The sequence below is a fragment of the Hylobates moloch genome, unplaced genomic scaffold, assembly GCF_009828535.3.
Source record: "Hylobates moloch isolate HMO894 unplaced genomic scaffold, HMol_V3 SCAFFOLD_3, whole genome shotgun sequence".
Taxonomy (NCBI): domain Eukaryota; kingdom Metazoa; phylum Chordata; class Mammalia; order Primates; family Hylobatidae; genus Hylobates; species Hylobates moloch.
Genome location: NW_026652278.1, coordinates 112,743,034 through 112,770,217, shown reverse-complemented (window position 1 = coordinate 112,770,217; position 27,184 = coordinate 112,743,034). Strand labels below are relative to the sequence as shown.

The 27,184-nt window shown below is 38.3% G+C and overlaps 1 protein-coding gene across 1 annotated transcript in view; it reads left to right on the top strand.

The window, feature by feature from the left end:
• The window catches only part of PRDM5 (PR/SET domain 5), a 225,722-nt gene that overhangs the window by 49,426 nt on the left and 149,112 nt on the right, over positions 1-27,184 (top strand). The window contains exon 3 of the mRNA XM_058437033.1: positions 19,872-19,994. Coding sequence (XP_058293016.1) covers positions 19,872-19,994 — 123 coding nt within the window. The remainder of the gene's footprint in view (positions 1-19,871; positions 19,995-27,184) is intronic.

Below are 27,184 nucleotides of genomic sequence, written 5' to 3'. Positions count from 1 at the left end.
AATACCCTTTATTTCCTTCTCCTGCCTGATTGCTCTGGCCAGAACTTCCAGCACTATGTTGAAAAGGAGCGGTGAGAGAGGGCATCCCTGTCTTGTGCCAGTTTTCAGAGGGAATGCTTCCAGTTTTTGCCCATTCAGTATGATATTGGCTGTGGGTTTGTCGTAGATAGCTCTTATTATTTTGAGATACGTCCCATCAATACCTAATTTATTGAGAGTTTTTAGCATGAAGAGATGTTGAATTTTGTCAAAGGCCTTTTCTGCATCTATTGAGATAATCATGTGGTTTTTGTCTTTGGTTCTGTTTATATGCTGGATTACATTTATTGATTTGCGTATGTTGAACCAGCCTTGCATCCCAGGGATGAAGCCCACTTGATCATGGTGGATAAGCTTTTTGATGTGCTGCTGGATTCGGTTTGCCAGTATTTTATTGAGGATTTTTGCATCAATGTTCATCAAGGATATTGGTCTGAAATTCTCTTTTTTGGTTATGTCTCTGCCAGGTTTTGGTATCAGGATGATGCTGGCTTCATAAAATGTGTTAGGGAGGATTCCCTCTTTTTCTATTGATTGGAATACTTTCAGAAGGAATGGTACCAGTTCCTCCTTGTACCTCTGGTAGAATTCAGCTGTGAATCCATCAGGTCCTGGACTCTTTTTGGTTGGTAAGCTATTGATTATTGCCACAATTTCAGAAGCTGTTATTGGTCTATTCAGAGATTCAACTTCTTCCTGGTTTAGTCTTGGGAGGGTGTATTTGTCGAGGAATTTATCCATTTCTTCTAGATTTTCTAGCTTATTTGCATAGAGGTGTTTGTAGTATTCTCTGATGGTAGATTGTATTTCTGTGGGATCGGTGGTGATATCCCCTTTTTCGTTTTTTATTGCATCTATTTGATTCTTCTCTCTTTTCTTCTTTATTAGTCTTGCTAGCGGTCCATCAATTTTGTTGATCTTTTCAAAAAAACCAGCTCCTGGATTCATTAATTTTTTGAAGGGTTTTTTGTGTCTCTATTTCCTTCAGTTCTGCTCTGATTTTAGTTATTTCTAGCCTTCTGCTAGCTTTTGAATGTGTTTGCTCTTGCTTTTCTAGTTCTTTTAATTGTGATGTTAGGGTGTCAATTTTGGATCTTTCCTGCTTTCTCCTGTGGGCATTTAGTGCTATAAATTTCCCTCTACACACTGCTTTGAATGTGTCCCAGAGATTCTGGTATGTTGTGTCTTTGTTCTCGTTGGTTTCAAAGAACATCTTTATTTCTGCCTTCATTTCATTATGTACCCAATAGTCATTCAGGAGCAGGTTGTTCAGTTTCCATGTAGTTGAGCGGTTTTGAGTGAGTTTCTTAATCCTGAGTTCTAGTTTGATTGCACTGTGGTCTGAGAGACAGTTTGTTATAATTTCTGTTCTTTTACATTTGCTGAGGAGAGCTTTACTTCCAACTATGTGGTCAATTTTGGAATAGGTGTGGTGTGGTGCTGAAAAAAATGTATATTCTGTTGACTTGGGGTGGAGAGTTCTGTAGATGTCTATTAGGTCTGCTTGGTGCAGAGCTGAGTTCAATTCCTGGATATCCTTTTTAACTTTCTGTCTCGTTGATCTGTCTAATGTTGACAGTGGGGTGTTAAAATCTCCCATTATTATTGTGTGGGAGTTTAAGTCCCTTTGTAGGTCACTGAGGACTTGCTTTATGAATCTGGGTGCTCCTGTGTTGGGTGCATATATATTTAGGATATTTAGCTCTTCTTGTTGAATTGATCCCTTTACCATTATGTAATGGCCTTCTTTGTCTCTTATGATCTTTGTTGGTTTAAAGTCTATTTTATCAGAGACTAGGATTGCAACCCCTGCCTTTTTTTGTTTTCCAGTTGCTTGATAGATCTTCCTCCATCCCTTTATTTTGAGTCTATGTGTGTCTCTGCACGTGAGATGGGTTTCCTGAATACAGCACACTGATGGGTCCTGACTCCTTATCCAGTTTGCCAGTCTGTGTCTTTTGATTGGAGCATTTAGCCCATTTACATTTAACGTTAATATTGTTATGTGTGAATCTGATCCTGTCATTATGATGTTAGTTGGTTATTTTGCTCGTTAGTTGCTATAGTTGCTTCCTAGCCTCGATGGTCTTTACAATTTGGCATGTTTTTGCAGTGGCTGGAACCGGTTGTTCCTTTCCATGTTTAGTGCTTCCTTCAGGAGCTCTTTTAGGGCAGGCCTGGTGGTGACAAAATCACTCAGCGTTTGCTTGTCTGTAAAGTATTTTATTTCTCCTTCACTTATGAAGCTTAGTTTGGCGGGATAGCAAATTCTGGGTTGAAAATTCTTTTCTTTAAGAATGTTGAATATCGGCCCCCACTCTCTTCTGGCTTGTAGAGTTTCTGCTGAGAGATCAGCTGTTAGTCTGATGGGCTTCCCTTTGTGGGTAACCCGACCTTTCTCTCTGGCTGCCCTTAACATTTTTTCCTTCATTTCAACTTTGGTGAATCTGACAATTATGTGTCTTGGAGTTGCCCTTCTCGAGGAGTATCTTTGTGGCGTTCTCTGTATTTCCTGAATCTGAATGCTGGCCTGCCTTGCTAGATTGGGGAAGTTCTCCTGGATAATATCTTGCAGAGTGTTTTCCAACTTGGTTCCATTCTCCCCATCATTTTCAGGTACACCAATCAGACGTAGGTTTGGTCTTTTCACATAGTCCCAAATTTCTTGGAGGCTTTGTTCATTTCTTTTTATTCTTTTTTCTCTAAACTTCCCTTGTCTCTTCATTTCATTCATTTCATCTTCCATCAGCGATACCCTTTCTTCCAGTTGATCGCATCTGCTACTGAGGCTTCTGCAATCTTCGCGTAGTTCTCGAAACTTGGCTTTCAGCTCCATCAGCTCCTTTAAGCCCTTCTCTCCATTGGTTATTCTAGTTATCCATCCTTCTAATTTTTTTTCAAAGTTTTTAACTTCTTTGCTATTGTTTTGAATTTCCTCTCGTAGCTCAGAGTAGTTTGATCGTCTGAAGCCTTCTTCTCTCAACTCATCAAAGTCATCCTCCATCCAGCTTTGTTCCGTTGCTGGTGAGGAACTGCGTTCCTTTGGAGGAGGAGAGGTGCTCTGTTGTTTAGAGTTTCCAGTTTTTCTGCTCTGTTTTTTCCCCATCTTTGTGGTTTTATCTACTTTTTGTCTTTGGTGATGGTGATGTACAGATGGGTTTTTGGTGTTGAAGTCCTTTCTGTTTGTTAGTTTTCCTTCTACCAGACAGGACCCTCAGCTGCAGGTCTGTTGGAGTTTACTAGAGGTCCACTCCAGACCCTGTTTGGCTGGGTGTCAGCAGCGGTGGCTGCAGAACAGCGGATTTTCGTGAGACCACAAATTCAGCTGTCTGATAGTTCCTCTGAAAGTTTTGTCTCAGAGGAGTACCCGGTTGAATGAGGTGTCAGTCTGACCCTACTGGGGGGGTGCCTCCCAGTTAGGCTGCTCAGGGGTGAGGGACCCACTTTAGGAGGCAGTCTGTCTGTTCTCAGATCTCCAGCTGCGTGCTGGGAGAACCACTACTCTCTTCAAAGCTGTCAGTCAGACAGGGGCATTTAAGTCTGTGGAGGTTCTTTGCTGAGTTTTTGTTTGTCTGTGCCCTGCCCCCAGAGGTGGAGCCTACAGAGGCAGGCAGGCCTCCTTGAGCTATGGTGGGCTCCACCCAGTTCGAGCTTCCTGGCTGCTTTGTTTACCTAAGCAAGCCTGGGCAATGGCGGGCGCCCCTCCCCCAGCCTCGCTGCCGCCTTGCAGCTTGATCTCAGACTGCTGTGCTAGCAATCAGCGAGACTCCGTGGGCATAGGACCCTCCGAGCCAGGTGCGGGACACAATCTCCTAGTGTGCCGTTTTCCAGGCCCGTTGGAGAAGCGCAGTATTAGGATGGGACTGACCCGATATTCCAGGTGCCGTCTGTTTCCCCTTTCTTTGACTAGGAAAGGGAACTCCCTGACCCCTTGCACTTCCCGAGTGAGGCAATGCCTCGCCCTGCTTCGGCTCGCGCACAGTGCGCTTCACCATCTGTCCTGCACCCACTGTTAGGCACTCCCTAGTGAGATGAAACCGGTACCTCAAGCAGAAATGCAGAAATCACCAGTCTTCTGTGTCGCTGGGGCTGGGAGCTGGAGACCGGAGCTGTTCCTATTCGGCCATCTTGGCTCCACCCTCCTTCACAAATCTCAGAAGTACTTTCAAGAATTTTTAGTGCAGCTTAGATAATTAATGTTTTGATGTGTATATTTGTTACATTTTAACTTTTGATTTAACAATCATTTTTTTTAAAAAAATCTGTTAGGCCATAGAGATCGATGGAAACATATATATGTATATTCTTTTGTCTGCATTTAAGGTAGTAGTTTTGTATTTTATAAATCTCAGACATTTCAAATCCCAAAGGAAGGCCATGTTGATATATTACCCAAGACTTGCAAGTTGTTTCCAATTTGCATATTAATGAGTAGATTGCAGGTGACATGGAAAAGAATATAATATTCATAAGTATGGAAGAGACTGTAAATGCCTTATTTTTATCTATAGGCTTCACTTTTAGGTCAAAGAGAGTGTAGAATTAGTTCTCCATAAACAAAATCTGTTTTCTTAGGAGTTGTCCTGAACAGCAGTGTCAGGACATTTAATCATCTAATACTCCTTTGTGTTACCTACTATCCATGCCATCTTTTACAGACAGAACACATTAAGAAGCTTTGGTCCCAAATAAATTAACAGGTTTTTCTTTAATTCTGTGGCATTGCAATTTTCCTTGTTACCATTGCAAGAGGACCTGTCATCATTCTACTAAGTTTGTATCATCTCTCTGGAGGAAAAGGACTTTAATGGCTTATCTAATCACTCATTCTAACCTCTAGGTTTATAGGCCCTTAATCTAGAAATCTGAAATCCAAAAGGCTCTGAAAACCACATTTAGAAAAAAATAACTGATTTAGAAGCGAATCCTGACTTGTACTTATGTAAAGCTGTTTGTAGCTTTTTGTTTTTATCCTACCTAGCTAGCATTACTATTTATATATTTAGTTGCAGAAATGCGAATGTGCTTGATTATGGAATGGTGTCCCAAACCCTGCAGAAAATGTTATATAAACACAGTATATATGCCATATTTTCTTTTACAATAAGTTTTTTTAAAATCAGCTATGCAAAACCTCTGATTAAGGAATTTTGATACTATATAGGAACATTTCCACTTCTTGTTTAGGTAGAAAAGCCCAAGAACTATGATATTTCCAGAGGAGAGAACCATTAAAGGAAAGTATAACAGGGTTACAATATGTGAATAAAGCAGTAGATGTTAGAGTCAGTAAGAAACTATTAATGAAAGTAAAATATTATGCATATTCATGATACAGAACAGGATAATACCCATATTTAAAATCTGTCTTGAAGGAGTTCATTGGCAGCAGCCCAATGTTGTTCCCATTTCACTCAGTGAACACATTTGGAAGGTGAAGTTGGGTCCAGTTTGCTTGTCATTAGAGTTTAATATTAGGGTTTTTGTATGTGCTCAGGCCAAGTTTTTCTCACTTTTGTGCTAACAGCTGCCAATGAAGTGAGATATCTCTGGACAAAGAAGGTGTTTTTGTCACTTTGTAATTTTAGATGGCTTATTTTAAAGGGTAGTTTGTTGCAAAATTAAAAACACTCCCTTGGGGAAAGCCCCAGATTTGTAAGCGTACTTTTAAAAACTCAAACTAAAGTTACATAATACCTTTTGAGCATCAGTTTTCCCAGCTTCTTCTCTTTATTGTGTTCTACATCTGTATTTTTAATGGTTTATTATGTCTTTATGAGGTGAAAAGAGCAATAGAAAAAATATTTATGGTCAATAGTTTCCTTATGTGTTAAATTCTTGATACAAGTTTGATATCTCTATATACACTGGTGAAAGTGTACTCAGACCATTCAGTAATGAATGAAAAAATATATATAGTTTAAGCCTTAAGATTTGGAGAAAACCGATGAAATGGGAAATATAGAAACATATGTTTTGGTTTTTAAATTTTTATTATATAAGAGGAACTGATTTTCTCTATTTGTAATATAAGAGTTAGTATTAAAATTTATGAAGATTATTTAGTGTTCCCTATACGACATTTTTTTTTTTATTATCTCACAGTTGTGTGGGTGAGAAGTCCAGGTAGGTTCTCTGCTTAAGGGTCTTACAAGGCCAGATCAAGGTAGTGGCAGGGCTGAGTTCTTATTAGGAGGCTTTGAGGATCAATTTGCTTCCAAGCTCATTCAGGTTGCTGGCTGAATTTGGTTCCTTGAGATTGTAGGACTTAGGTCCTTATTTTATTGCTGGCCTTTGGCTAGAGACTGTTTTCAGTCCCTAGGTCTGTGAATGGCCCCTCTCAGGCCACCCTGTGAGCCCCTCAATCTCAGCAATATGTCAAATCCTTCTCACGTTTTAATATCTTTAACTTCTGTACTTACCAGCCAGAGAAAATTCTCTGCTTTTAAATAGCTCATGTGATTAGGTTAGGCTCCCCAAAGATAATCCCTATATAACATGATCATAGGAGCGATATCATATTCACAGGTTTCTTTCATACTCAAATGGGAAGGCATTATACAAAGGTGTGAGTTATGGGGAATCAGTCTTAAAATTCTGCTTACCAGTTGGCAAACTAGTGACCAAGGTAGTGAGTGTATTAAGATAGTATAACACGGTGGGCTCTAGAATCAGATCATCTTGGTTCAATCCCTAGCTCCAGTAACAGCTGTGAAACCTTTGGAAAGTTATTCATTTCTGTTTCTGCTTCAGTTCCTTCATCTGTTAAACGTGGTTAATATGTAGCACTTACCTCATAGAGTTGTTTTGAGGAGTAAATTATATAATACATATAAAGGTGTTTAACAAAGTGCCTGGCACATAATAAACACTCAATAACTATTAGCAGTTATACTATTATTATTTGTTTTTTAAAGCAGATTTCTTTTCTTTCATGCTTCACTTTTCATAGAATAAATGAGTATAAAATGCAAAGCACATGTTTGTAAAAGTAACATGATGTTGACCCAAATAGGAATCTTTCATCCTTATGGAATCTGACTTATGTGAAAATCTCTCAGATGAAAGTGTGAAGCACTATTCCCCTGCTCCAGGCAGTGGATGTGCATTCTTAGATGGCCAGGGCCAGGTGCGTGTGCAATGAAGTGTGCAGTGAAGTGGGAGGAGGTACAATGATCTTAGCTGAGACAGACAAGTCAGCATGTGAAGGGCCTCTTTTGTCATGCAAAGGAGTTTGGAATTCTGGCAAACGGCATTGGTATGAGGAGATGAAAGAATTGTAAAGAGTACTCTGGCAATATTGTGAAAGATGAATTTGAAGATAGATTTTGAGTTGATACAGAAAAAGAGTCAATTACAAAAATGCTATTGATATTCTAATAGTGGATCATTGATTGTCATAACATGCCCCAAATCTAAGAGTTTTTCTTGACATCTTAACAGGAAAAGTTGAGGAAGCTCTGATGGGGGTGGGGGCTGGGTCAGGCTGGAGAAGTTTGGTGGATACTCTTGGTCAGTCAGGAAGAGGCAGAGAATTAGAAGCAAGACCAGGTTTGAGTGAGATTCAATTTCTAGAGTAGGTGAGAATCCAGGAGATCAATGTGTGAGGACAGCGTAAGTGATGCCCAGGAACTATAATTCACCATTCAGGTTACCCATCTCAGAGGAGTGGAACTGTGGACATGTTGAGGACCAGGGAGTGCCAGCTGGTAGGAATCTGGGCTAGCAGTCATCTGACCTCGAGCAAATCCAACCATGCATGACTATGACCCTGTCACCAAAATGTTGGGATTGAAGAAAGAGTTTGATGAGTAGAGTGACTCCATGGGGTATAGAGCAGCTGGTGGTAACCCAGTCACTTAAAGACTGGGTTGGGAAGGAGATATCAGATTATCCTACAGGAGAACAAATCACAAATGGAGTTTTAGGATTTTGTGGTACTAGAGTTGGAGCAGGATTGATATCAAGGCTGCCTCAGCAATGGCAAGGACTGAATAATCTCAGAGTCTGTCCATATTCTTCTTAAACAGGCCATATGTTTTTCTCAGAGTGAGGAGATTTGAGAGTGATTATTAAATGTCCTGAGTGGTAGAGTCCTTGGACCCAGACAGACCATTAAGTCCCATATCTCTGGAAAAGACAACATTCCTGAAGAATTCCTCCCCACTTGTAGTGTCCCAAATTCCTTTCTTGAAAGGTTCCTGTGCAGCTCTCATTTTCAGTTCCTTTTGTCCAGGCACTTAATGGTGTAAGAAAATCACGTCAAGGGAAGAAGCGCTGGTTTTCTTTGTAGAAAATGTCTTCTGCTGCAATATTTGTGTTCTAGATTTGGATGGCATTCCTTGCCAGATTTTTTGTTGCCAGAGCAGTTATTGATGCCAGACACAGCTGTGTCTATAGCAGGGAGATATTCCTATGCCAGTGATCCTACCTCCTGGCAGCACGAGCCTTTTGGCAGAATTCTAGAAAATGACCTATAGTAAGAGAGAAGTGTGTACAACATGGATGTATGGGCTCTTCTGAGTTGGTCTTTCTGTTCCCATTTAATTGTTAGGGCATAAGAGCTTTAGTCAGATTCTGAGTGAGGAAACAAAATCTTTTAGGAACAAGTAGAGATCAATTTATTTTTATGAATAAAATTTTTACTTTTAGAGAATAATTTTTCTGAACGCTCCTTAACTTAAAGGATATTCTGCAAATCACCCTTTCTGATACTGATCAATGACACTCAGAGATATCAATAGCTTTCCACTCTATGATGACACTGCTAGGAGATGTAGAGTTGGGAATCCTCGGCCAACCTATCTGATGGCTGGATGTGTGGGAAGAGGATTTAGAAAGGATTTTCTGTGTTCCTCTTTGGTTGCATGTAACATCAATATTTCTTAATTTTGTGTTTTTATTGTTTTCTTATTTACATTAAGTTTGCCTGTCGTGATTTCACCTGCCTTGGATTAAAAACGTCTAGAATATCAGTCTGTCTGATTTTTAATCTTTGATACTGTGCTTTTTAGATATCAGATATCAACTTTATGCTCAAGGCCTGTAAATCAGTAGTTCCCATCCTTACTCTTCTCTCCTTAGCTCCTAAGATGTAGATTAATAAATTAATACAATTATTGTCATAGTCTATTTAGTTCTTTCACCTTTCGCAGAATTTTCCCTCCATACACAATTCATCGTGCATATTAGGGTTGTTGGCCACCCATCATCTATTCCCCTTCGTCTTTCTCAGTTGAATTGAGATATTGGCAGAGTTTCCACCCCTCCTCCATGCAGCAGTGAGAAACTAACGCTCTACAGGGGTGGCCCCTGGTTAGTCTAAGCCATTGAAATTTCTGTTAGTTGGAGGACAGAATATCCTAATTCATACAGTCACCATTTATTTCCTGTTACTGTTTTGATTTTGCTGCTCCAGCCACAAAATTTGAGTCCTATCGCCCTTGACTAACTACATCTTCCTAACCAGATTTACTTCTGTCGTTCATTATGTCTCCTCCACACAAAATGACTAAGTTACTTTACCATTCTTTTCATTGTTATAATTTTCACTACAGTGGATTCACCTCTTTGCAAAACTTAGGTTCTGAAGCCAATTTATAAGGCAATAATTTCTTATAATTACTCCTGAGTATTCTTCCTTATTTGATCACTAGATGGAGTTGGTTTGTTTTTTGGCCACGAAAGGGAATGTTATTTATTATTTCAATTTATTTTCTTTCTTTGATTTTTCTCATTTTTTTTAATGCTTTGGTTGAATTGGTATAGTTTAATTTCTGTAAGTTAAATATTTGTATGATAAAACTTTGTTAATCTTGAAATGACGCTCTGCCTCTCCTATTTGCAAATTTGTATCCCATTTTCAGCACATGGAACTAAGTTCACCTTGTGTGTTGGAGGTTCCCAACACTGCACCAACACTTGATTTTTTAGAAGAACTCATAGGACTCAGCCCATTGTTGTACTCGTGGCTAAGGTTTATTATAGTACATAGTAGGTGTGTGCAGCCCTATCATAAGGGAAAAGGCACAGGCAGAGTCTGGAGGAACCTGTGTGCAGTTTTCCGTATGTTCTGTCCCTCCCATGAAGGATCACACAGAGCAAATATATATATACATATATATATATGTGTGTGTGTGTGTGCGCGTGTGTGTGTATATATATATATATATATATATATATATTTTTTTTTTTTTTTATATATACAGAGTCTTGCTCTGTCACCCAGGCTGGATTGTAATAGCCCAATCTCGGCTCACTGCAGCCTCCAACTCCTGGGTTCCAGCAATTCTCGTGCCTGAGCCTCCCAAGTAGCCGGTTTATAGGCATGTGCTACCATGCCCAGCTAATTTTTGTATTTTTAGTAGAGACGGGGTTTTGCCATGTTGTACAGGCTGGTCTCGAACTCCTGGGCTCAAGCGATTCACCCTCCTTGGCCTCTCAAAGTGCGGAGATTACAGGCGTGAGCTACTGCACTTGGCCAGAGCATACTGTTTGCTCACGAATAAAAATGCAGCCATACATGTGTGATGTTTCTGTACAAGGAAGCCCATTAAACATTCAATGCCCAAGATTTTTATTAGAAACTCATAGGCTCCTTCTCCCTAGGATATACCAAAATTCCAGACTTCCAGAAGGAAGACAGGTGTCAACATAACCCATATTGTTTACACAAGTAGTCTAGGCACAGTAAAACACCCTGATATGTTAACTATTGACAGGGAACACTCTGAGAGCCAAGTTCTCCCATGCCCACCAAAGGCCAAACTTGCAGGCAGGACTTTTTGGCAGTCTCAGGCCTGCTAGGTTTATTCTAGAGACATACCTCTCTATTGGAAGCTTTTCATAATGCACTCTTCTCTGCTCTAACTCTTACTTTTCATCTTGGTCCGTCCTCAGGACTTGACACTGTATGTTACTTTACACCCGTCTGTGCCAATTCATTTTGGAAATGAATGCAGTTCATATGTATGTCCTTTATAATGATCAGTACATTGCTTTGTGCGCTTTTTAAACATTGTGTTTTCTGCTTCCTCATACTGAAGGTATAAATTGAGTAAAGGAACTGTGTTCAAAAATTTCATCTGTGGCTTTTCATAGCACATTTGAAAATAACCAATAAAGAAATGTATAGTAAATGTTGTTCAGTAAATGTTTACTGACAAAGGATGTTACTTTTTAGAATTTTTCAGCACAGAACTATGATTGCTGGATGATTATGAGGATTACCTCAGGAACTGGGAAGTATTTGGTTGCCTTAGGTGCATTTTTATGCTAAGATCATTGATTGGTTTCTCTGTCAAGTTATGTACATTTTGAGAGAATACTGTTAGATTTAAATGGGTTGGGTGGATTCAATTTTAATAGCTTTAGAAAACTATGCAGTTAGGAGAGGAATTTGGATTAGGAGATCAAGATCAAAGGAAAAGTAGATTAAAAAAATTTTTTTCTCCCTGTGGATTACACGATGTTCTTTTGTTATTTAGTGTTTCTATAGCTTTTGCACAGAAGTTTTCAGATAGAAAGCATCCTCTCCTTTTTGTTTCTTTTTTCTTTTTCTTTTTTTTTTTGAGACGGAGTCTTGCTCAGTCGCCTAGGCTGTAATGCAGTGGCACGATCTTGGCTTGCTGCAACTTTCACCTCCCGGGTTCAAGTGATTCTCCTGCCTCAGCCTCCTGAGTAGCTGGGACTACAGGCGTGCTCCACCATGCCTGGCCAATTTTGGTATTTTTAGTAGAGACGGGGTTTCACTATGTTGGCCAGGCTGGTCTCAAATTCCTGACCTCAAGTGATCTGCCTGCCTTGGCCTCCCAAAGTGCTGGGATTACAGGTATGAGCCACCATGCCCAGCCCAAAGCATCTTTTTCTAAAAACACCATCAGAACTGTGATCTCCGGATCTTGGAAATTGCCATTGCTTTATATGTGGCCCCCAACTCTTTAAAATAATTTCATGTTTTATGATTAGAATTTTGCTACCAAAAATTGCTTATTAATATTTAATACCTTTTGTAAACTCTTTTAATATGCTATAGGGAAAATTCTCCAAAAGCTGACTACAGGCTGGTCATGATAGCTCATGCCTATAATCCCAGCACTTTGGAAGGCTGAGGCTGGCAAATCACTTGAGGTCAGGAGTTCAAGACCATTCTGGCCAAAATGGCAAAACCCCATCTTTACCGAAAATACAAAAATTAGCCAGGTGAAGTGGTACACATCTGTAATCCCAGCTACTCGAGAGGCTGAGGCTGGAAAATTGCTTGAATCCAGGAGGCACAGGTTGCACTGAGCTGAGATTGCACCTCTGCACTCCAGCCTGGGCCACAGAGCGAGAGTACATGTTAACAACAACAACAAAAAGATAACTGATGACTATCAGGCTAGAAGTCTATGCAGGTCTGAAATCTATATTAAAAATTGGGCAACACTAAGGCTTCATAAAACTTTAACAGGATTTAAAGTCTTATAAATCATTGCTGAGGGATCTGGTGGATGCTGCCAAACTGTCAGAAGACATGCTGGCCTTATTATTATGGTTTTCTAATACCTTGGTGAAATAACACTTTTTGCTTATGGAAGTCACTTGCTTAACAATATTGACAAAATAAAAAGTAAACAAATAAGCCACTAAGTAGCTAAGAGAAATGCTGTAACATTCGTGCATAAAAACCAGCATGTTTTACAGAAAACCCCTAAAACAATGGGTACAATAAGCTAATGTCAGTTAAACTCAACTTTATTCTTTTTTTTTTTTCCAAGAAGGGAGAAAGTGGTCACTGTTGTATTCTTCATGTGATAAAAAAGCTTATTTGTCCAAAAATGCCATTGAAATCTGAGTTGCTGAACAGGTTCATAGAACTATAGAAAAGGACAGTCTCTATGCTGTTAAGGCGCTTTCATAAATTTGCTGTGGAAAAGATGATGTGGTTTTTACTATGTCTTTCATTTTATGTCAGGTATTTATTTTTTTAAAAAAATTAGCCCAATTTAAAAAGTACTTTGAAAGACAAAGACATGGAGTGCTTTAAAATATTTTACATTAAGTCTCTTATAAAATATTTTTGAAAATTTAAAGGAAATAAAGGGAATGAGAGTTAAAGAAAAGACACATTGCATGAGCTTTTAGTTAATACAATATTTATTGAGACCGTATCAAATAACAGGCTTCCTTCTCTGAGTGGTCAGTTGTCCAGATATAGGATTTGCTTAGCTACAGAAACCTGACCAAGTTCTTCAGTTATACTTGTCTTTGTGTCTTTGACAGTATCATGAGATCTTTCTTAATATAGATTGTTTATAAAGGCAATCTCAGCTAAATGTCAGGTGTGGCAACCAAAAATTGCTTTTGTGATTTTTAAGCTGCTTCAATAGAAAGAGTGCCCAGGTCAGAGGTCATAATCGTCCTTTCCAGGCTGTATTCTGTCCCGTGTTAGGAGGGTTTTGACAAGTTTGTGTGCACCCGTGAGGATAACCCAGACAGTGATGGAACTGAAAATCATGTCTGGTAAGGAAGGATTTATTTGTTTTGTGGAAGAGAAACCTAGAGAGGGAGGGATTCTTGCCTTCAGAAATTTGAAGGGCTATAGATGGAAGAGAAATTAAAACTCCTTGAGAGGGCAGAGCTGCAGTTACTGGCAGTGGGTCACAGAGCAAGGTGTTTCAGTTTGGCATAAGAAAGTGTGTCAGTACAGCTAAAATGACATCTGGGTTTGCTACTATCTTATAACATTCAATTAGAGGCTATTTGAATATGTATTTGGATTTGAATAGTAGTGTTAAGATATCCTTAACACTATCTTTGTTCGTTGAAAGCACTGTGTGTGTTCCTTGAAAAAGCTGACATGGCTGGGTGTGGTCACTCATGCCTGTAATCCCAGCACTTTGGGAGGTCAAGGCAGGAGGATTGTTTGAGCCCAAGAATTCGAGACCATCCTGGGCAATATAGGGAAACCCTGTCTTTATAAAAAACAAAATAAAATATTAGCCAGGCAAGGTGACATGCACCTGTAGTCCCAGTCTCAGCTATTTGGGAGGCTAACATGGGAGAATCATTTTTTGAGCCCAGGAAGTTGAGGCTGCAGTGAGCCATGATGGTGCCGTGCCACTGCCCTCTAGCCTGGGCAACAGAGATGTTGTTTCTAAAACAAAGATAAAAAGTTGACATGGTATATATGTTCCCAGCTGTGCCATCGAAAGCAGAATGTTTATATTTAAGGTGTCTGTAGCCATTGTGGGCCCAGTTTCCTCATTTTACTAACACCTTATGATTGCAAAATACCCACTGGTATAAAGAACTGTCATGCATTTTATTTCATTTGATGCTCTCACAGGTTCTGTGAATTGGCAGGGCAGAAACTGTTATCCCCATTTTAGAGGTCAAGTGATCACGGCTTAGTTCAGTGAGAGGAAACGACTCACCCAGAGTGATGTAGTCAGAGCCTTGGATGACATTTAGGTTTTTGATTCCTAGTTTAGCATCTTTACCACTCTAGAATGATTTCTTCCACTTGAAATTTAAATATTTGTCACAAAATGTGACTTTATTTTTCTCATCAGTACTTTTATATTAACTTTGTATGTATTATATTATGGATGTTATTTAGTAAAGAAACAGGGATCTGTAAATGCCTGTATTTCCTCTCCATCTGCTTTCCCAGGGCAGAGGAATCCATGGGTTAGCATTACCAGATAGCAATTAGCAGGTGGGAGGCAGAGGGACAGAAGGTAGAAGGGAGTTATAAGTAGATAAGCTATAATGATGTGTGTGTGTGCGTGTGTGTGTGTGTGTGCGCGCGAGCGTGTTCATAAGCACACACAAGCAAATAGTAATTTTAGAGAGAATCCTTTGAACAATCAGTGGGGGAATAAAACCCATGCCTTTTTCTTGGAAACTATAAATCACTACAGTTTCCTAGCTATGATCGTTGCTGATTTCTGAAAGTGTGTCTCCCTTTGGTTTAAATCTGACAACAATGTGCCGTCAGAATTGATTACTTGAGCACACATGCTTTTTTGTGCTCCTAAAGATATCCTGAAGTCTGGATAATTAAACACTGAAGGCAAAGCATATGGCCTTACTTTAGTTAAAAACAATTGCAGAAAGAATGCCTGTAATTTAAATACAAAAATGTGGTGGCATTTTATACTCTAAAGACATCCATACTCTAAATTTTAGTGCTTAAAACTACTTTCTTTGAAGAGACTTGTTGAAAGACAAAAAGGGAAATATGTTTTATTTAATAAATAATACTGTAACATAACATATTGTAATTTTTCATTAAGGATATTATTGCTGTCTTTTTTTGGAACAGACTGTATTTGCTGCCATTAAATTTTGCCATACATTAAATCGAATTTTATCTATCAGTTACATTTTGCCACTTCTGGGGGGCAAATCTGGCTGACTGGCTTTGCTCTTGGAGCCTTGGCGGAATGTATGTAGTTAGTGAAAAATTCCTCAGGCATTTGAAATGATTGAAGGAAAATAATAGAGTAAGCAACATTGTAGACTCTTCTTTGAAAATTAACCATCCAAATAATAATTGAGCTTCTCTGTCTATAGTTGACCCAATTTAACAAATAAAATATTTAAGTTTAGGGAAAGAAGATTTGTATCTCTCTCCCTACTCCCTAGTTCGACTTTCTTCTTTCATTTACACGTTAGGGTTTTCTCTAATCGAGCTGAGATTTTTTGTGGTTTCCTCTGTCTTTTTCTGGGTGGGAACACAAAATCAACTATGACATATTCAATGTTGTGAATTTTTAGTCGGAAAAAAGGTGCAGAAACACGGTAGCAATGACCAGCACATTATTTCTCTCAGACACTTGAAAAGCGATGTCAGTAGCATTCAATAAAGGCTAGACCCTGCCAAGTTCCCATAAGGGAATAATTTCATTAAATGTGAAGTGGCAAAGTCAGAGAGACATGAACAATTATATTGAAGCCTAAAAGTTTTCATTTTCACAAGAAGGTATCTTTCCCTTTCCTACTTTATTTTATTTTACTTTGAGAGATGGAGTCTTGCTCTGTCTCCCAGGCTGGAGTGCAGTGGCGCGATCTCGGTTCACAGCAACTTCTGCCTCCCGGGTTCAAGTGATTCTCCTGCCTCAGCTTCCCAAGTAGCTGGGACTGTAGGCGTGTGACACCACACCAGCTAATTTTTGTATTTTTTAATAGAGATGGGGTTTTACTATATATTGGCCAGGCTGGTCTCAAACTCCTAACCTCAGGTGATCTGCCCACTTCGGCCTCCCGAAGTGCTGGGATTACAGGTGTGAGCCACCTGCCTGGCAAGTTTCCTACTTTAGCTAACCTTTTTGTGTAACTACTGTAGGAAGCCTGTGCAAATCAAACAGGTTTTCGAACTGAAGTGGTTTTTACTACACGATGAGACTGTTGACTTCATCATTGGCCCCAGGTATGCAGAAGATGATCCTAAGTCGGACAGTAACCAAATACACTTCATTTCCAAGAAAATTCAAATAAAAGAAGATGGTATTTGGAAGACTAAGTTTTGACAGTAACATAATACACTTTGGCAGCAAAAATTAGTGAGATGCTGAAACATGGTACTAGGAAGAATTTTCAGTCTTTTTTATTCCTTAGTTTAAAAAATGTTCAATTTATTACCTCAGGGTTCAGTATCAAATGAAAATAGATGAATGGAGACTTTAATAATAGCCAGCTGTCTGGAATTGTTTTGATTTGGTGTCTCTGGGAAGAGGAAAGATGGATTAGATTACTTTTGGATGTCTCTTTCAGATGATATGTCAGCAAGGCGAATGCTGTGGTTAGGGTAGTGAGATAAAAGGCGTGTGCACAGGTAATCTACCAGCTTTCGTGGAGTGTTGAAGACTAGACTGGTGCAATGAGGAAATGGCCAGCCACTTGAAAGCTGGAGAAAACAGGTAGGCCCCAGAGAGCAAAGACTCTCTAAGAACTTAAAAGTTGTTTGGGTAAGCATATTTGGAATAAAATGGGCAGTGATTCTGTTAATGAACAAAGAAAGTTATTTCAACTATGAATATGTAGGTAATGTAGTATATTGCTGGTTGTGATAGTGTTGTTCTGAGAATAAAGGTAAATCAGCACATAAATTTGTGTGTATTAAAAGTGATACATTTCAGAATAATTTTAGTATAAAATCAAATTATGTATTTCCCTTAAGATGGAATATTGTGTGAGAAAGTGATAGCCAGGAAGTGCATATGTCTAATGGACTGAAAAGGAAAATAAGTTGCTAATACTGAATAGTTGAACATAGTTGGGGCCAAAGGGCCTGGGAAAAAGCTGAAATACACAAAGAACAAACAATGCCCCTGGTAAAAACTCAAATGTTCTTACTATAGTAAGTCACAGAGAAATATTTCTTCTGTTTCATATCTTTGAATAAGGAATTCCAAATGTTAAACACATCTGATATATATTGTGCTTACTACTGAGTGACAAATGTATGATTAAGAAGGGCCATAAACTGATTTCTCTAAGTAGTGCTGTCCTCTCAAACTGAGATATGCCCTGGGCAAACCCATTTGTGTTTCACTACATAAAGTTAGTCAGCTTGTGTGGATTTCGGTAACAGCTATAGATTTTCAATTTCAATTCTACTGAGAAAATTTTTCTTTCAAGTATCAGGTGGCATTGCCACCTGCTGTGCTTAATTTAGCTTTTTGTCAATATAAACAGTTTTGGTGCTATTGCTGTGAGGGTACCTGAAAGGAAGGACTTTATATCCAAATATTTTAAGTTATTTGCTTACTCTGCCAAAAAAAATGTGAACTGACATGCCCATTGAGGCAGAGGTGTAGAGTGTACATTCTCTTTACCATATCAGTGTTGCTGGACATTTTTGGAATTTCCCAGTGGGCAATGAGTGTTCTGAGTCGAAGTATAAGTAGGGAGGCAGAACAATTTTCAGGCACCTCCTAAAGCAGATCTTTTCAGTGAGAGTTTGTTATTTAGTGAGAAGTGTTACAAATTCCCATACCTTCACATATAAGCATCTTAAGTATGTAAATATGACTTATTTATGGTCCTAAATTGCTCTTTTAGAAATTACAGTATGAAAAATTAAATTCATGCTTCCCAGTGATGGTCTGGCATTAATTATTGAGGATCCTTGGGCACTTAAGAAAACAGTTGTTGTTTGAGAAACATGGCAGTATGTCAGATATTAGAAACAGGCAAACTATTATTTCCTGGGTATTATATATTAAATCTTTAAATATCAGTTTTTGCGGTGCATGTAACGGATGTGTCTTTAAAATGCTTTTTGGGTAAAAATAACTGTACCTGCTCAAAGTAACTGTCTAGATGGCTTCCTGGTCTGTTGGTCCCCGCATGATCTGGTGTCTGCCAATCTGTTAGATCTCAATGCCCACCACTTTCTCGGTTGCTCCTTCCAGCCTCATAACCTTCTTACTGTTCTTTGAATGCACCTAATTCATTTCCAAACCCAAGACCTTTCTCCTTGCCTTTCACTTGCTGTACCCTCTGCTTGGGAACAGTCTTCCCCTAGCCCTCTACTGGCCTGTTCCCTCCCTTCAGAACTCTTAAGGTCCTCTCATCAAAGGGCTTTCCCTGATGGTCTCATCAAATAGAGCTCTTCTCTTAGTACTCTATTTTCTCCTGCTCTGTTTTAGTTGTCATCACAGTGCTCATCTTTACAAGAAATTATATTCTACATTTGTTTACTTTTAAGTGCCATGTGGTCTGGGGCTTTGTCTTGTTCACTGAAAGATTCTTGATGCCTTCAACCATTAAGGACCCAATAATTATTTGTTGAATGAACAAATGATTGTTCAGATGTATCATGAAAATACATACCTTATTGGACTGGGTGTCTTTTATTTTATAAAATAAAATTTTGGAAATCTAGAATTCTTATCAAGTCTGCCAAGGTGAATTTGTAACCTGTGTGTTTGTGTTACTTGGTGTTGGAGATAAGTAGTGCTAATCACTCACTCCTCTCCCTTCTTTTCTGGATTCTAATAGAATAGAAACATGAAATGAGAGTTGAATGGTGATTGGTATATAAGTTTTATAAACTGGGCAAGTCCCTAGCAACTGATAATGCAGGGGTTTTGGAGAAGCTAGATTTCAAGTAACTTGGATTCAAGAATGTCCAATGGGCTACTTGCTTTTGGAGTTACTCCCCTCCTCTCTCCAGTTGAATGTAGAGTAGGCCTGAGCAGCGAGAACGTATGGTCTGCGACAAAAATCAGAGAGCCCACCGTCCTTCTCAGCAATCCATGAGTGGGCCATGAAAGGATAAAATGGGACTGTTTCATTCATTCACTAGTAAAGAGCATAACATTTTGTCTCATTGGGTGTCAGATTCCCACTGGCTAGATGAGCAGGTTCTGCTTTTATGGAGATGATTCAGTAAGCAGGTCCAGAGAGGAATTGAAACTGTTGCTCCAATTCTACCCCTCTCAGGGGTAATTTCAGGGAAATAAGCAGCATGACCCTTCTCTTTGGAGAAAAGGGGAAGGTTGCAATAATGATTATTCTCTGAACAATTGTGATTGCAATACATATACTGGAATATACCTACAAACCGAAATAATTTTGACCAGAAAACAGCTATCAACACAGGATGTTTCTGAGAGTTCATTGCAATTGTGAGTCATCTTAGACATCTGCCAAATGAAATAGCAGGCTCTATTTGTACATGTGTTTAAGAGAAGAATGCATGTTATTCCAACCTCTATTTATCACCTATCAATAAAAATGGTATATACTTATGAAAAAATGTCATGTCCTAACCTTCATGTGTTTAAAGGCTAACATTCTGACTTCCATTGTAAACTCAGGAGCCTTTAATGTTTCAGGTTCGTGGAAGTAAGGGAGAAGTTTTGTACATTTTGGATGCTACCAACCCACGGCACTCCAACTGGCTTCGCTTCGTTCATGAGGCACCATCTCAGGAGCAGAAGAACTTGGCTGCCATTCAAGTGAGCTTATTTGCTTCTTATTTGTACTATGCACTGTGAGGGGGGATGAATTAATATATAACTGTACTCCCTGTTTTAAATTTATTTCCCAATGACCTGCTTCAAATAACAGTAACTAACTCATAAAAGCAGAGAAATCTCATCTAGTCAGCATACGTAGGAAAGGGCAAGCCTAGCCGTAAACTAACACCAGGGCACTTACTTTATGAGAATTCCTGAGGGAATGAATTACACAGTCTGATATTGTCCTTGGCAGATATCGCTTTCAGGTGCTTTTATTTCATTCAGTGAATATTTATTGATATTTTAATTTGTTTGATAGTTTATTTTGTTCATAGTACTATACCCTCTGTTAGTGTTTGGGAAAGGCTTTATGGAGAAGGTTTACTTGGGGATATTCCCTGTGACTAGGCTTTGAGCTTGTTGGAAGTGGTGTGTTAGTCAGAGTTTCCCAGAGAAACAGGTGCAGTGGCTCACGTCTGTGATGTCAGTATTTTGAGAGGCTAAGGTGGTAGGATCACTTGAGCCCAGGAGGTCAAGGCTGCAGTGAGCCATGAAGATGCTGTTCCACTCCAACCTGGGCAACAGAGCAAGACTATGGCTCCAAAACCAAAAAGAAGGATATATCCTTATATATCCTTTTTTAAATATAAAAAAAATATATATATATGGTGGTGTGTATGTATTTGTATATTGTGTATATATGTATATGTTTATATATGCCTGTATATATATGTATATATAAAATAGGGGATTACCTCATAATGATTATAGGAGCTGGTAAGTTTAAAATCTACATTACTGATGTTCCAGTTTTAGTCTAATGGCCAGAAGCTGCTGTAGAACCAGGAAGAGCTGATATCCCACTTGGAAACCCATCAGGCAAGAAAAGCTAGTGTTCCAGGTTGCAGGCTGTTAGGAGAATTCTCCCTTACTCTGGGGTACATCAGCCTTTTGTTCAATTCAGGACTCAGCATGATTGCATGAGGCCCAGCCACATTATGGAGGGCAATATACTTTATTCAAGTCTACTGATTTAAATGTTAATCTTTTCCAAAAACACCCTTACAGAAACACCCAGAATAATGTTTGACCAACTATCTGGGACCCTGTAGCCTAGTCAAGTTAACATATAAAATTAACCATCACTGGTGGGAACGATGTTTTATTGAATTCCATTTCCCTGTATCCTAGCATACTGCTGGACAAAACATTAGGTTTTGATACAAACTGTGAGTTGAACTTAGGTGATCCCTCAGTGGAAAATAAGGCAAGAAGAGAAAATGATACAGTTTTTAGAGGAGCCCTATAGTTAAAACACATTGATCAGATGACCAAAAGAATAAGGAAACATTAAATTCTGGCAGATAATTGACTGATTACATGTGAAAGCTCATCTTCCTGGATCCTAAACTTCAGAAGAGGAAGTAAAGCTATGGTTGGCAAAAGTAAGAGGGGAAGGGAAAAGAATAAGACATGAACAGTATTTGAGAATCTACCATGTACACTGTTCAAGAGGCTTCATATACCTGTGGTCATTTATTCATAGAAATTCTGATAGTTTGACAATTTGTTGACATTACACTGATTTCCTTCAATTCTCAGTATAAAATCAACAGTAGCAGGAAGGAAAATGCACAGAATTAAGTTTTAAAGTAACTATCCAACAGTCATCTAGACTATTTAATTTCCTAATGTCATCTAACCATTTTTTTCAGTACAAATAAGTATTAGATAATCAATGTGATTACTGTCCCTTTTTGCATGGATATATGAGAGATGACTCTTATTAAACAGCTGAGGTGACATGGAAAAAGGATCTCTGGCAGCCAGAGATATTCAAGCCACTTTTCCGATTATTCATGATGGCCATTGATCCAACCACAAGTTTAAACTGATCTTTTTTTTTTCTTTTTTAACATGTAGACATTATTTTTTTCCAAGTATTTATATATTTTTTCATGGCTTTCTGAGGCAAACTCATCTCATGAGAACATCATTTATGTCAATATTTTAATTTACAGACCCAGTTTGTTTCTTTGTAAATGTTACTATTAGCAAAATTGCCTATAGAGCCATGAATTTACCTTAAGCCAATCCATTGTTTTGGTAGGTTCTCCATCATTGTGATTGTGGAGAATATTATTTATGCTAGATTGTTTTTCTTTTTAGATGTAAATAATGATTTTAAGCCTTCTCCAAACTCCTTCAGTTTCAGAAATGTCTTCCTATTGCCTATTATTTCCTAGAATCAGTAGGTCTCTTTCTTTGCCTAAACTTACAAAGTGTTTTGTGAGTTTCATCTTATATTCCCTTAGGTAATACTTGCTTAGGAGTTCCCCTTAACTGAACATCTTACTTGTAATGATCCCTTCAGTTAATGGAAAACAATGTCAGTAAGTGTTTATACCTTGATCTTTCACCATTTACTCTGCTACTCTACTATGCCCTGTATGTTATCATGTTGTAGGCACTTCGCTCATTTTCAGTAATCACATTGTCTAAGACTTACAGTTTTCATGTTCATTTAGTACATTCCATCTAGTACTTTTCTTCCTCTATATCAACTGTGTTTTTTTCCTTGAAAGAAAATATACATCACAAAAGATGACAGGTACTCCAAGAAATTATTAATGACTTAACAAGAGGAGTGAGGGGGGATTAGAACAGGACTCATGTAACTGGTGGGCTCTCTGAAATTTCACTCTTGAATTAGAATCTAAGTATGTTCAGAAGCCACTCTGAGAGACTTTTGGTGCAGAGCAATGACAGTGGCTTTCATTTCTTTTAACACTGTTTTGCACTTTCTTAATGGGGATGCAGTGCACTGCTACCATGTTTTTTGTCATAGATTACAATAGGGATCTTTGTTAGCTCCCTTGAGGTAACATCTTTCTTATTTTGAACAGTAGCTGGTGTAGAGGATTGCTGAGGGTTCAAAATCACATCTGAGCTAAAGGCAGAGAGCATAATATTTGGGTCACATGGCTGAAAGGGATGTCAGCCTTCTGATTGGTTGGAATGATCTCCTAAAGATCGCATTCCAGAAACATTGAGTTGGTAAGATCACGATGTTTCCTGCATAACATTATGAATCACTTGCATTCCAAATTGCATCTGAAGTTTGGGGTATTCAGGAAATTTTTTATTTGAGCTGTATATCCCAGGAGTGGAGTAAATGAGAAACATTTGTGACTATGTGGCTTGCTCGGTGGAAAACGTCAATACTTGGTCCAACTTTTTTAGACAAGGGATTATGAAGTTGAGGTCTGTTTTGGCAGAGAATTGGAACTCCTTCTTGGAGACTTGATTATATTTCTAGTTTTGCAATTTATTTGATTTTGGAAAATTTGCTTTGGAAATGATGAACGTAAGTATCTGAATTATCAAAGAGGGATCTAGTAAGCAAACAGTTCTTCCCACATGCACACTTTTCAGAATAATCATTTGACTGTATGTTCAGGCTTCTGAAAAGTTTCCAATTATGGCTAGAAAATTCTAAATGTGAAAGTTGTGGCTTAAAATGAACTAAAATGTCCTTAAGCTCCATAAGAAGTGGGTGATTCTTATTAAATGCTAATTTTGTTGCACTAAAGGAAAAAAATGTATATGTAGCTTAAAATATTTTTGACCTAGTTTGTGTTTTGCAGGCTTTTAAAAATTTCTGTTCCTTTGATAGAAAATGAATATTTTATGCCACTTACAGTTGAAACTATTAATTATTTGAACATTTCAGAGATGGAGTGCTACATCTCATATTCTTAAGCCTGTATTTTCAGGCATGTCTTTCCTGTGACTATTTGCCATACTTACCAATTTACATAAAAAAGGTAAAAACATTTGGGTCCTGGTGCACTTCATGAGGGGTGTCAGGATGTGAGGATGGTCTAAATGAGGTGAGAAGGCACTGGGTATTGAGCCAAGATATTCTCACAGCTCTGCCACAATTCTGCTGTCAGTTTAGAATGCTCATTACCAGCAGTTATTTTGTCACAGATTATTGAACCTCCTTTCTCTGCCTTGCCTGAGGATGGATAGTCATAGGCAATTTATCCTGGGGTCTTCTCTGGCGTCACGTGAAATTTAAATATGACAGAGTTGGAAAATCACATGTGGATCTCTAAAGAGAGAAGCAACTTTGTTTTCCAAGCACAGATAAGACATTCTCCATTGTCACTAAGCTACCAAGATCCATAGGAGTAACAAATAATGTTGATACAGAATTCAAATAGCAGCAGCACCAACTATGCAACCAACAAAAATAAATACCAAAAGGATTTATTACTTATGTGCAAAATTATGGCTTTTCCAGTTCTCTATCTTTCCTATTTCTTACTGGATTTATACAAATGGCATTTTTAGAATTTTTTTAAGAATCTGTCACAAAATGGTAAAGTACAGCTGTCTATTGATTTTCTTCAATAATAACATAAAAATAACAGTTAAATAACTTACAGATCTATCTTTTAATAGGTTATCTTCCAGTAAGGTCCGCATTTGTATTTTATTAGGGTAACATTTTAAACTAAAGTAAAAATGCAACTGGTCCCGTGAGGTTTTAAATACCTGCTCTACTTTGGTCTTATGTGGGGAATTTTATTACTTATCAATATTATTTTCATTAACTTTGTAGCTTATTGACATGGCAAATATGTATTTATCGGAATATTCTTAAGTTATATATAGTGGTAAAGTTGAAATCTGTGTTAATCCTTAAAATGATGATGATGGCAGCTAACACTTGCTGAATGCTTACTGCATGCCAGTAAGCAGTTATTCGCTTACTAATGTATTTATTAACTATTTACTGTGACTGTATGAGAAAGATATTATTATATAATTTTCATCTTCCTTTGTCAGATAAGGATACTGACTCTCAAGAGCATCTAAGTAACTTGCTTGAGACCACATAGCAAGTGAGTGACTGGGTTGGATTTGAATCCAGATTATATGTCTTCATTGTCCACTCTTTTAACCCCTGTGTTGTAATACCTTAAAGTTGAGATTACTTTTTAAAAACGTAAATTCAGATCTTAAAAATCTTTCATGTTTCTGAACTTGATATTAGATATTTTTGAAACTGCTGACAATTTTCAAACCAGGTTAATTTTAAAATCTATATTTTAAGTTATTTATGTTATGTATCACTTGATTTTTTTATGTTCCCAAACTGTTCATTATAAAAGATTGCACTTGCTTCTTCTTCATATACAGGTCATGCCTAGGCAACATCTATTCTTGTCTCTTTTTCCTTTTGTCTCCTCTTGCCTCATTTTAGCTGCTAGCTAATGTACTAAAAATGTGATAAAGGTAACATTTAGATCTCTTGAAATTATTATAATAATACACAGTAGTAAAATTTCAGAATCAGATCCTGTCAGGTTGGGTGTAGAGGAAAGTTTTAATTAGGTGGGACTTTCTGTGCCTCTCATCCTAGGAACCATAGAGGAAGTTACCTTTTCTACTTCTATTGAAGACCAATCCTGCTTTCCAGTATCCATGTCTCACCCAGCAGTAAAACAGAATCTTTTATAACCTAATCTTTGACTAATATGAAGGTTCTGTCAGTCACTTTTATTAGAGTATGACTTTTGAGTTATTTTGCAGAATGACTTTCATCTAGCCTGTCTTATCTGTATGTATTTATGAGTGTAGTAGTTATCCAGTGTTATGTAACAAATTTATCCCAAATTTTAACAGCTTAAAATAACAAACATGCAGTATGATTTTATACAATTTGTAAGGGTCAGGAATTTAGGAGCAACTTAGCTGAGTGGTTCTGGGGTTCTGGTTCAAGGACTTTCATGAGGTTGCTGTCCAGTGGTCAGCCAGGGAAAACTTGATTGAAGTCTCTGAAGACTTGATTAGGCTGGAGAGTCTATGTCCAAGGTCTCTCACATGGCAGGAGGCTTCAGTTCTTCACCACAAGGGCTCTCTCTGGGGTTGCTCAGGACTTGACAGCCTGCTTCTCCCAGAGAGGGTGATGAGAAAGAGTGACAGCAAAAGTGAGTGAGAGAGAGAGAGAAAGAGAGAAAAAGGGGGAGCTGCAACCTTTTATAACCTAATCTTGGAAATAACGTTCCATAGCATCACTTCTGTTGAATACTATTAGTCACACAGGCCAACCTTGGCACAGTGTAGGAAAGGACTACATGATGGTCTGGATACCAGGAGTCGAGACATCCTAGGGATTGAGACATCCATCTTCAAGCTACAACAGTGATCAGTGGGGAGAATATGCTTTATGTAAGGATGGAATAAGGTTAGAGTAAATGGAAAAGGCAAACAGTTGATATAGAATCAGAAGGAATGCAGAACCCAACCCAGTTTGGATAATATTAAGAAAGGCAGTTTCAAGCAGTAGAAAGAGCATGAGCTTTGTTGTCTAAAGGACTTGAAGTAGATCCCTGGCTCTGACTTTTGCTGGCTGAGCGTTACTTAACACATTCATTCAACCCATAGCTATGGAGCATCTGCTACGTGCCAGGCCCAGTGCTAAGCACTGGAGATACTATGACTAAAAAGATGATCTAGCTCTTGTCTTCATAGCAGTAAAAATAACCTTTAAAACTGCTCTTCTTCATGAGTTGATTGTAATAATGCTTACTTCATTGGATTTTTGTGAGGACTAAATTAAATGAGATAACATATGCAAAACACTTAGCGTCTACACACCTGGGGATGCTCTGGGTTTCATTCCAGTCCACTCCAAGAAAGTGAGTATCTCAGTAAAACACCATACCATCTTTGGTTTCACAGTGCATGTAAACGTTATATTTATACTATACTGTTGTCTATTAAGTGTGCAGTAGCATTATGTCTAAAAAGTACACATACCTTTAAAGAATACTTTATTGCTAAAATGTGTTAATGATTATCTGAGCCTTCAATGAGTTGGAATCTTTTTGCTGGTGAAGTGTCTCACCCTGATGTTGATGGCTGCTGATTGATCAGGGTGGTGGTTGCTGAAGGCTAGCGTGGCTGTGGTAATTTCTTAAATAACACAACAATGAAGTTTGCTGCATCAATTGACTCTTCCTTTCACAAAAGGTTTCTGTCTAGCATGCTTTGCTTTTTGATAGCATTTTATCCACAGTAGAACTTTAAAAATTAGAGTCAGTCTTCTCAAACCCTGCTGTTGCTTTATCAGATAAGTTCATGTCATATTTGAAATTCTTTGCTGTCATTTC